Source organism: Nylanderia fulva, unplaced genomic scaffold (genome assembly GCF_048542155.1).
Source record: "Nylanderia fulva isolate GAGA-0341 unplaced genomic scaffold, ASM4854215v1 Scaffold3, whole genome shotgun sequence".
Lineage (NCBI taxonomy): Eukaryota > Metazoa > Arthropoda > Insecta > Hymenoptera > Formicidae > Nylanderia > Nylanderia fulva.
Genome location: NW_028190368.1, coordinates 5054871 through 5065937, shown reverse-complemented (window position 1 = coordinate 5065937; position 11067 = coordinate 5054871). Strand labels below are relative to the sequence as shown.

At 32.3% G+C, this 11067-nt stretch overlaps 2 protein-coding genes across 2 annotated transcripts; one reads left to right on the top strand and one right to left on the bottom strand.

Moving 5' to 3' along the window:
• Window positions 1-124: 124 nt before the first annotated feature.
• On the bottom strand, window positions 125-2639 carry LOC114933542 (mannose-P-dolichol utilization defect 1 protein homolog). The gene is made up of 5 exons (XM_029306172.2): window positions 2305-2639; window positions 1868-1933; window positions 1512-1644; window positions 1216-1420; window positions 125-1105 (listed from the first exon to the last, which is right to left on the bottom strand). Exons 1-5 carry the CDS (start codon window positions 2393-2395, stop codon window positions 863-865), a joined length of 738 nt encoding a protein of 245 aa, XP_029162005.2. The 5' UTR covers window positions 2396-2639; the 3' UTR covers window positions 125-862.
• A 2575-nt stretch (window positions 2640-5214) lies between these two features.
• LOC114933543 (tubulin glycylase 3A-like) lies at window positions 5215-10180 on the top strand. Its single transcript, XM_029306174.2, has 14 exons — window positions 5215-5431; window positions 5633-5917; window positions 6011-6211; window positions 6357-6577; window positions 6887-7014; window positions 7121-7394; window positions 7541-7754; window positions 7859-7949; window positions 8252-8422; window positions 8579-8832; window positions 8919-9112; window positions 9183-9443; window positions 9509-9718; window positions 9792-10180. Exons 2-14 carry the CDS (start codon window positions 5764-5766, stop codon window positions 10023-10025), a joined length of 2607 nt encoding a protein of 868 aa, XP_029162007.2. The 5' UTR covers window positions 5215-5431; window positions 5633-5763; the 3' UTR covers window positions 10026-10180.
• The last annotated feature ends 887 nt before the right edge of the window (window positions 10181-11067 follow it).

Here is an 11067-nt window from a genome sequence, read left to right as displayed (position 1 = left end):
AATTTTATTTTATTGCAGTTTTCGTGTAATATAGAAAACTAATATAAAAAAATAAAATGCATCCATACAAAAAAATACATATCAATATGTACATTATATATATAAAAATACGTAGACAATTAAATTATAAATAGACTTCTGTTTTGAATTTTATTGTAAAATTGTCTAAAGCAAGTTTAATTATAATTTCCCAGTGAGAAATCACTAGACGTTGATTCGACGTTTTTTTAACTAATGATTTTTCACTGGGTTCTCTAAAATAATAAGATATGTTGTAATTATTTTATATATGGAAGAATATAACAAATACTAATTGTAAGATAATACATTCAACAATAATCTAATCTTATCTATAATTGCATATATTTATAGAATGATATTTTTTTAGTATGTATTGTCATGTTATACAATATGTTTCTTTTAATAAAAAATAAGTAATATATTATTTCAAGTCTCAAAATACAAAATGATATTGACTATTGCAATAAGGGGTTTTAAGTTTTAACTATTACAATAGTTTTAAACTATATATTTATATACATTATTAGCCATAAAATTGCAATATTACGTGTGTGTATATATATACATATACATACATACATACACACACACACACACACACACATAGTGCACAATGTTCATGACCAGCAATATATAATGATGATGAACACAATTCCAAATTTTTTTCTATAGAAATTGATTCCCAAGCGTTCATTTCTTTAATATCACATTGGCTTTATAAAATATCCATACAAAATTTTATACAGCCACGTATATCAAATTTATGATTATTATCGGCCTATAGAGATTATCAATTGATTATACTAATTGTAAATATAAAAACATTCATATATCTTTTATTTTATTCTTTCTTCTTAACTTTCTCTTTGCTCTTTATATCTACATCCCAGTAGTAAAGAAGTTGCGCCACTATTACACCATTTGCTAGTGTAGAACACATATACATTGTTATCATAGCTGTGTCGCCTGTTTCTTGGATGGAAGTAAAAATTCTCGCGAGAGAACCGAAGAAGAGCATGAAACATGTTACCGCTGATAATTGGCCGGTATTTCCATTGGAATAATTTGTGTAGGCTTGTGAAAACTGTAACATGTAAAATCATTGATTGATATTTTGTAAAATTTGAAACATATAAGCGATGACAAGAATGACTCTCTCTTCCAAGAATAAGATTTGATAATTAAATTGCATACCTTACTAATTAGAACAATAGGTATATTCATTGTTTGACATGCCAAAAGGACATGGATAGGCGTTAGTCCACTGTTAGCTGCAAAAAGCACTGCTAAATAAGCAGTTAGGAATGCAGTGGCTTTTACTGTTTCTCCATTATAATGCATTACTAAGACTGCAATAATCAAAGTTTGAACTGCTAAAAATACTGCATCTCCCCAGGCACTGAAATTATATTATATAATAGCGAATAAATTTTTATGTAGAAATAAAGCTTGCCTATATATTTTGTTATCGTTAAATTACTCATTCTCACCTAAATGGAAACCCCCTCATAAAACTATAAGACAACATTGCAGTAATGGCAAATAAATCCAACAATACACTGAAGACATTGATTCCTTCACCGCTCTTGTTTTTTAGAATTTTCACAATTTGAGGTACCTTGACTGAAAAAAAGAAAAAACAAGAGATAACATAGCATACATAGATAAGATATGCCTGTAAGAAACAGAAACATGGAATCACATAAATATATAATTACATGACTTCTAACTTTTAACTTTATATAAATCACAATAATATCATTTATTAAAGTGATTACAATGAAATCATGATTATCCAATACTATGTATTTCATGAAGCAATGAAATATCTTTGTGTTTTACTAACCAAGTAAAGAACCTCCAACGATGCTCAGTCCTAAAAGTTTGCTTACTGTCGCCTTGAAACATGCGGCTAAAACATTTTCAAAATAATTCTATTTTATCTACATACAATTGTTTTTTTATAAGAAAATTTATGTTTCAAATTGATGACTTAATTTACAGATTATCAACAATAAACTTATTTATTACATTGAAAATAAGCACTTATATAATATTTCAATATTATAGTATTTTTGTGAGAACTGTAAAATTAGGATAATAACATTTATTTTTTAAGAACAATAATGTTAATTAATTAATTAGAAACGAGAAAAGGTTTATATTTTGCAAAATTTTAAATCGGGGTTTTTAATTTATAAATAAAAAGTGTTACTTTTATGTATTATGAATAGCTGAAATAAAATCTTATTAATACTGTTATGTTTTTTGGAGCAAACATACCGTGAAGGAAATTGAATTTGTCCAAATACTCGTTCGTACATTCTTGAGTAAATAACAATAACGCTGTTTTTTTAATCAAATTCTTAGCCATATTGCCGCTGCATACACAACTTGCTCAGTATTATCTTGCGGCGTGGATGCACATGGAATGTGACGAGGAACAATTAGGAGTTATTCAGAACGGTCGGTAAAAAGCACTCGCCTCATCAATCCATTAATATTTATTAACTGATCATATGACATATGATTGTACTTGTACATGCATTCAGATTATTTTGTGCCAACTCATATCGTTGCACGAGGCACGAATGACACGAAGAAGTCGCCGCGACACAGTAGCGATCTTTAGAAACTACTATTGTAGGCGGAAACTTTGAACGATGCTTTATAGGTCAGTAATATAAGAGATATATTGGAAATGATATTAAAAACACATTAAATATAAAATTATGACAGTTAAAGAATTATTCTTCATAATGAGAATGCAAAAATGCATGTTACTTTAAGAAATAAATATTATATTATCTAATCATTGAAGAAAATATTGTATTATTCTAGCATTTAAATAAATTTATTAATTAAAATGCAGTTTAATTAAAGAATTATGACTTTTATTATTAATTATTAAATAGATTTTGATGAGCAAAATTGTTAACACATATTATCCTATGTCTAAAATAATTGTTAAAAACCCAGATAGCCAAGCGTGGTAGCATATTGATATGAGCATAAACTAATGTATTTGCATATGTTGTTACATATTCGCTCTATATTTGCTGATATCGAAGTAAAACACGTTACGAATGCAGCTAACATAACTGTTTATAAATGCAGATTACAAAATTGTAAAAGTAAACAGTTTGCAATACTAATACGTATGTTATGTTGTCTGCAACATGTCAGCAATATGACAGCAATAAATAATAATTCATCATTCTTGAGTATCGATAATGCAAACATGACGGCAACAATATATATATATATATATATATATATATATATATATATATATATATATATATTGTTGCCGTCATGTTTGCATTATCGATACTCAAGAATGATGAATTATTATTTATTGCTGTCATGCTATGTGACAATTGCATATTGTCAATATTTTATTAGCAACAAGCTATTATATATATATATATATATATTGTCAATATTTTATTAGCAACAAACTATTATATATATATATATATATATATATATATATATATATATATATATATATATATAATAACTTGTTGCTAATAAAATATTGACAATATGCAATTGTCACATTGCAATCAATAATGACACATTGCAATCAATTTGCCGTTATTGAAATTAAAATTCAAGTGAGTTTAACTCGACAGACATAATGCTGCTTTAAGCTCACCTTGTTTTAAGTTTTTTAAAATTAGTTGCTTTCAACATAACACGATTGCTAGCAACATGACAGCAAACTCACTGCATTTGACTATCTGGGAATATTTAATAATAGAATTAATAACAAAAATAATTTATGAATAGAAAAAGAATGGTACAAAGAATTGCATCATTATTCATCGCTAAGAAAGTGAAAATTATATATAAATTTTTGATGATTCATCGCGCTAGATAAGAAACGGTTTTGTTACTGTTAAAGGTCGCGTAACCTTGACACTTACTTCAGTCCAAATAATAGTTGCAAAGCAAATAAAAAAGCGGAAAAAGTCGCTGATAGTATCTCGATGACGTATAGTCATATAGAATGAGAAAAAGACTAATGTTGAAAAATAAGATTAGGTAATCAAAGATATTTACATAAAGCAATATGGTGTATAAAGTTTCCAGAAATTCATTCTACCATCAGATAACATGATTATATTTTTACATTATTATATTTTTCATATATCTTACATATATGTTTCCTATGTGTCATTTGCGTTTCGCGATCTTCACTTCTTCAATACCGTCTGTCAATGACAGCAATATGTCAATCATTCAGATCGTTCATCCAATAAATTCTCAGTGTTTCATGTTCTATTAATATATTTTGTTAAACAAATCTCAAAGTATTGCTAAAGATCTCGTTCCGCGTGCGTCCCATCTCGCACGCGATCAATGTTGAATTTGGAAACGAATTCGGTCGGTTTCCGAAAATAGACATTATCAGATGACGAGGATCAAACCTCCCTCTGCAATTAACGAAAATACCAAGTCGAATAACGAACGAGCGATTCATTACGCCGCCACCTGCCTTCACCGGAGATGCAGCCGTGTAAGTGGGTCAGAATGTACGCGAAGCAGCCGAGGAGAGAGAAGCGTGATCCGATTAGCCATGCGATTGCTTTGACTTCCTTGCCCATATTTCCGACCCGGGGGGTTGCGCGGCAATTGCGCCGCGGGGGTGTGCCTGGTACGCTGCTCGTAAGCTACCGTTCAACCATCACCTGCACAGCTCACGTGTTCAGGAACGTTTCATCCGCTTTTATTGCCCTGGTTAACGCGACCATTTAGTCTAGTGCTTGTTCGTCATGCATATGTCACTCCCAATAATTAGGAGATACTTGAAAGCGTCTTGTACATTCATGAGTGCCTTCAACACTTCAAGGACTTCCGTTCGGAACTTTTCTTAAAAAAAAAAAAAATGATCAATTTTTTAACACAAATAGAACTGTCGTTTTGCGATCAAAAGAATTGAGACATCTTAATCTTATAAAATTTTACTTACTATACGACAAAGATTGACATTGAATTTCTTCCGAATTCTCCTCCAACTTTTCTCAATTGATTTGGGATGATTGGCTTTTTAATAGCTCAGGGGGAGAGAACGAAGGATTTGATTAAATGATTCTCGCAGTGAGATATCATCGTGATCCAATTGCTTCTAACAGGGGCGCCTTAAAACATCCCTGCGGCGCGCGCCTGCGAAATATCAGATTCTACCATCTGACTCGCGTGTGTCCTCGTCGTCATCGTTCAGTCTTGCCTCCACTTCCATCCGCATATCATCTTCGCTCAGTTCCATTCATCGTACGGCTATGCTCTTTTTACTTTTCCACTTTCGGTTCTCTTAAAGTAACAATTTTTAATTAGTCTCGCGTGAATATTTATTAATACCTGCAAAAGATGTATTCATGCGCAACTATCGAAGATTCAACAGGTATCAGAAGTGGCGCAGTGATTTTATCACGACTTATTAAATTGCATTGAAAATTTAAGCATGCGCTTTTCATATTCGCTTTTCAAGTTTTACTTTAGAGAATTTTAGTTTACATAAAATATTTTAAAGATTATTAATAATGATTGTGTTGTTCTTAAATTAATCTAATTGTAAGTATATAAGCATAATTACGTAAAATAGTTTCAGATTAAAATAACGACGCTTCCTTTACACATACTTCTTTTTTATTGAAATCTGCGGAGCGATGAAAAATCCATAAACATCAGTGATACGCATTTGCGTGGGAAAACTGCGGTTCTCAGATCCGTTACATGAATGCCAACGATGAGTCCTCTTCAAACCTGGAAAGTTCAAGCAAAAATAAAAAGAATACGAAAGAAAATGTTGAGAACGAAGATGAAAATTGCGGAGAGGAAGTGGTGACAAACACTGATGCAACAAATTGTGATATTAAAACTCTAGAAGGTTGAAAAAAATTTATTAAAATTATTTTTAAGAGTAAATAAGTTAAAAATATCAATCAATTGTGTGTGTACATTTTGAATAATTTTTTTATAGAAGAACCAGATTGTTCAGAAAATAAAATCGAACTGCCTTTAGAACCGACCCTTCACGAACGATTTTTGCGTATCAAGCAAATCGTGAAGGACGCTATAACTGCCCATCATATTTTTATGATTTATGGCAAGTCACGGGTCATTCGCAATTGCATGCTGAAAAGAGGATGGCGCGAGAAATTTTATCGCAAAAACAGTAGTGGTATAATAAATCATTCTGCACCTTTACAACTTCTAATAGACTTCTTTACTTTAATAAAAAAACTTTACTTTGCTTTAAAAAATGCTGAATACTCGTACTTTATAATCTATATTTTATATTTTTAAAGATAACAATTATATTTCAGCTGATCAGCATTTTGGCGTTGATGCCAACCCGGTAATTTTATTGGCTGGAATCTGCGACTTGAAGGATGAGCAAAGCGAACGTTTATTAATATCAAGAATGCTTACCCATCATACTGTCGATTTCCTCTGGAATACGGGGTCCGACTGGCCCGGCTGGCCCGCGCAAGATAACAAAACTACTGTGTTCAATCGATATTGTCGTGCTGGTTTTACGTCCAAGGTATCATTAGCGAACTCTCTCAATTACCGTATTTTTAACTTCTATTTATAGACTCCATAATCTAGAATTTACAAGTCAAATATAATGCGGAATAATCACTTTTCTAATTTTAGTAGAAAATTTAATTGTAAAAGATTTGTTTTGTGAAAACTTGGCAAACATGATTCAGAATTCAGACGTTTGACAAATGTTTGTAAAGTAGAAATGTTTAGATAGAGGATATAGGTCGAGAATAGACGTTTTTGACGAGCGTGCCGTCGAAACGTTAGGGAAAAGCTGCATGAACTTCTTCGAAAATCAATTATTCAGGTGGGCTTGTGTTCAAGCGTCAGACAAATGCACTGGTATTACGAAGCTGGAGTGGCTAACACATTATTTCCACGTTGTTACAACATTTATCAAAGCGACCAGATGCACGCCTTCATTGATGATTTTCGGTGAATGTTAATCGATTATCTGTTGGATAAAATTATTCAATTAATATATTATATAGCTAATAATGCAAGTTATATAATAACGCAAGTAATAATGATATTTTATTAGACTCACAAGTTGTTTGAGCCTTTTGAAATGGTTAGTGGATAAGGTCAATGCTGAGAATGAAGACGTCGTGCGTTCACCAACTGGTACCATACCTCTCAAGGCTCTAGATTTTGCAATCAAAAGATGCAATGATTATATCAGCGCCCAATCACACGAAGACATCGATCAGGAGGTTGAGAGAGTCTGGTCTCATCAGTGGGATCAATTTATTAGCTGGTATTATCAGATCATTCGTGATGAAGCTCTCGTCATTCACACCAATGTGCCCTTTAACGTAAGATACCTGTCGGCAAATAAAAAAATTAAGAAATTTTTCTATTCATTTTACTTATTAATATACAATTTATTTTAATATATAATATATTAAACATATTAATATATATTATATATTAAATTTAAAAGATTATATCATATTTGCAGAAATATGTTTTGGCTTCAAAGCATATATTAAAAAAGATGAGAAAACATTGGCCGCAAATAGACATGGATGGCATAATGAATTTGTGGATCTTGAAACCTGGAAACAAGAGTCGAGGACGCGGTATCGTTCTAATGAACAAGTTGGAAGATGTAATGGCAAAAGTAAATCCAACAGGCAAACCAGACACACGATATGTCGTGCAAAAATACATCGGTAATAAAATTTTCGGATTAATAATTAAAAGAATAACCGATTCTTCTCAGGCATTTAAAAAAATGTTTTAATTAAAAACAACACAGTAATTATTTCTCTATTAGAACGGCCGCTACTCATTCATAATACAAAATTCGACATAAGACAATGGTTTATCGTGACGTGCGCTCAACCTTTAACTCTCTGGATGTACAGGTACGTAAATATACCAAGGATTTTCAGATAAGTCACGACATTTTACAACATCTGGATCATGCCAGAACAATTAACGGGCAAAATAGCGACTTGACTGTAAGAAATAAATGATAGAGCTCCAGAACTAGGGTAATAATCAATTTTATGACTCGTTTAACATTAAAGCGCGCGGTTCTGCGTTTTCCTGGTAGTTAAATTTGCGGATATAAATATCCGCAGACACAGTGCACCTACAAATTATCTGATAGTCTCCATTTAATTGCTGCTAGTGCAAGGTTTGTCATTTTATTGCTTCTTTCCAGAGAGAGTTACCTTCGTTTTTGCTCGCAAAAATTCAGTTTAGATGACTTTCACGAGTCGATCCATCTGTGCAATCACGCGATACAATGCAAATACAATAACTGCTGCGACAGGGACCCAACTCTACCCACGGACAATATGTGGGACGCCACGACATTTAAGGAATATCTCAAGTACGATTTACGTCATACGAAGAATAACTCTTCTAAAATTCTCATTTTTTGTTATTTTAAATGTTCTCTACATCTGTCTTTAATAAAAAAAACATAATATTCCTGCGCATATAATTGAAATAATTTTTTTAAAAAGTTTTCATGAAAATTCTTCAGATCTCAAGGTCACGGTGATGCATGGAATGAGCTAATCTATCCTGGAATGAAGCAAGGTCTGGTAGGCTCGTTATTAGCTAGTCAAGAGGCTATGGATCGACGAAAAAATAGTTTCGAATTATATGGTGCCGATTTTATGATCATGGAGGATTTTTCTGTGTGGCTAATCGAGATCAATAGTCATCCGGACATGAGCTATTCCACCAGTGTCACTTCGCGATTATGTCGACAAGTGATGGAAGACACCATCAAAGGTGCTTGATAACTTAATTTAAAAAATCGCTCTTCTTCTAAACTATTATACAGATGATTAGAGCAAAAATCATATTTTTCTCGGTAGTCGTGGTGGACTTTCGAGAAGATAAAAATGCGAATACCGGAAATTTTGAGTTGGCATACAAACAACGAATGCCGAGCTACCAGCCCTATTTGGGGACCGCTTTGTCTCTTCAGGGTACTCGCCTCACCACTTGCGAAAAAAAAATGAATATGAATCAAGATTCAAAAGCCAGTTTAATCGCAAAGTCTCCGATGGTGAGTTTATAAAGATAACGAAAAATTTAATGTTACAAATATCGATAGCGTATTTTATTTGAGTCTTTAGATGAAAAAGAAATCGGTAGTGCACAACAACATCGGGCCGGTAATCGTCGATCTTATCGAGGAGCTAGAGATTCAACTTGATCAAGAATTGTACTCTTATTATAACACGGACTCGCCTAAGTCGAGACTGACACTTCCAGCTACTGCTCCGATAAAGACATCGATTTCTGATGAGAAAACGGAAACTCTGACAAAGAGCACTTCCGCAAACACATCCATCAGTAAGATAAAATCACCAACTTTGTCCAGAACTAGCGTTCAGGTAACTGAAATTCAATTTAAGAAGAAACAAAAATAATTACTTGATACATTTGTTATGTTTCACAGAATAATCCAATTAAACCTTTGAGAAATGGAAGAAGTTCTCCGCATAAGCCGGCACGAAAGTCACGCACATTCCCTGACACTGCGAGCAGCAAACAAGATCAGACATCCCCGACAAGACAAACATTAATTTCAAAAATCATGGCTCTTCAGGAACAATCGGCTAACATGATGTCTAAATCTGAGAAACCATTGAGAAAAAATGAAGAGAAGGTTCACGTATAAATTTTTTTCTTATTATTTAGTGTGCTTAGAAAGTTTGTTTTTCACTTTCCATTTTTTTCAGATCATCAAAACTGCGATGCAAAATGCCGTGAAGAAATACAAGAGAAATGTGACGACTTCGCCACAAGTATCGCCACTGCCGTCCTTGCTTACGCCAACAGCAAAGGCCACTTCTGCGTCGACGATTAAGAGTAAGACTCGCAGCTTCCCGAAGAAACAAATACACCATAAGAAAAATAAAGTTCTGTCGAATATCACCGACATGTACGCTGTTGGCTTAAGTCTGACCAAATAAGCCTATCTCAACCGCACTTGTTATTCATTATCTTCCTCTTTACTGTTGATCAATTCTCGAATTCTATCTACACAAGTATATGTATACAATCAATAAATGTTACCATTATACCACTAACAATTGTTTTACTATCACTATCGCAAAAAATTTTATTACGTGAAATGTCGAAAAATATCAAATAAATAAAAAAATTTCCAATATGAGTGCATTTAATAGTAGAAACAATAATTCTATACGAATAACAGAACCAAGCTATAAGAAATAAATGCGTGCTAAAAACTGTCGAAGACGTCGTTCAAAAAATGAATAAAAATGATGATAAAATTCAATCAAAAACATTTCCTTGTTCTCCCAAAAATAAATTGGGATATCCAAATTTTAAGCACCCTCAATTAAACAAATGTAAAGATGACGATAAGAAATTATCTGTTACAAACTTAAAATATAAAACTCAGAAGCCAATCTTTCAAAATCCTGCAGTAGAGGAGTACGTGAAGAAAACATTGAACAGATACAAAAGATAACAAATGGAAATAAATTTAATGAACAAAGATAACAGATTTGCATTAATTCGGAAACATTTTCGCAGATTTATTAATCGTGGCTAGAGATTCATGCCATAAAACATGAGAATGTAGGTTATCGAGTCACACGATAATCGATAAAAGTAAAACGAAAGCAATAAATTGACGTTTTTGCAGCAAATTGTCAAGTGTGAAATCAAATATTTTAAAAAATTAGTCAAATAAAAAATACCAAACAAATTTGCACACAACAATGCAATACGACAACAACAACAATTCAATAATTTGTACAAACAATCAATCTAACAATAAATGGCAGATAACTTTAACTTCAAAAAATTGCACAATCAGAAAACATTTCGAAAGTTGGCAGGTTTGAATCGAAAGATTCTATAGATTGCAAATTTTTCTTATTTATTTTACCGTCAGCATTATGATTTTCATTGCAGAGCTGTCCAAAAAGTGCAAGCAACAAAGAAAAAAATTTACAATTAGTTCTAACAGTTCCGAAATTGAAC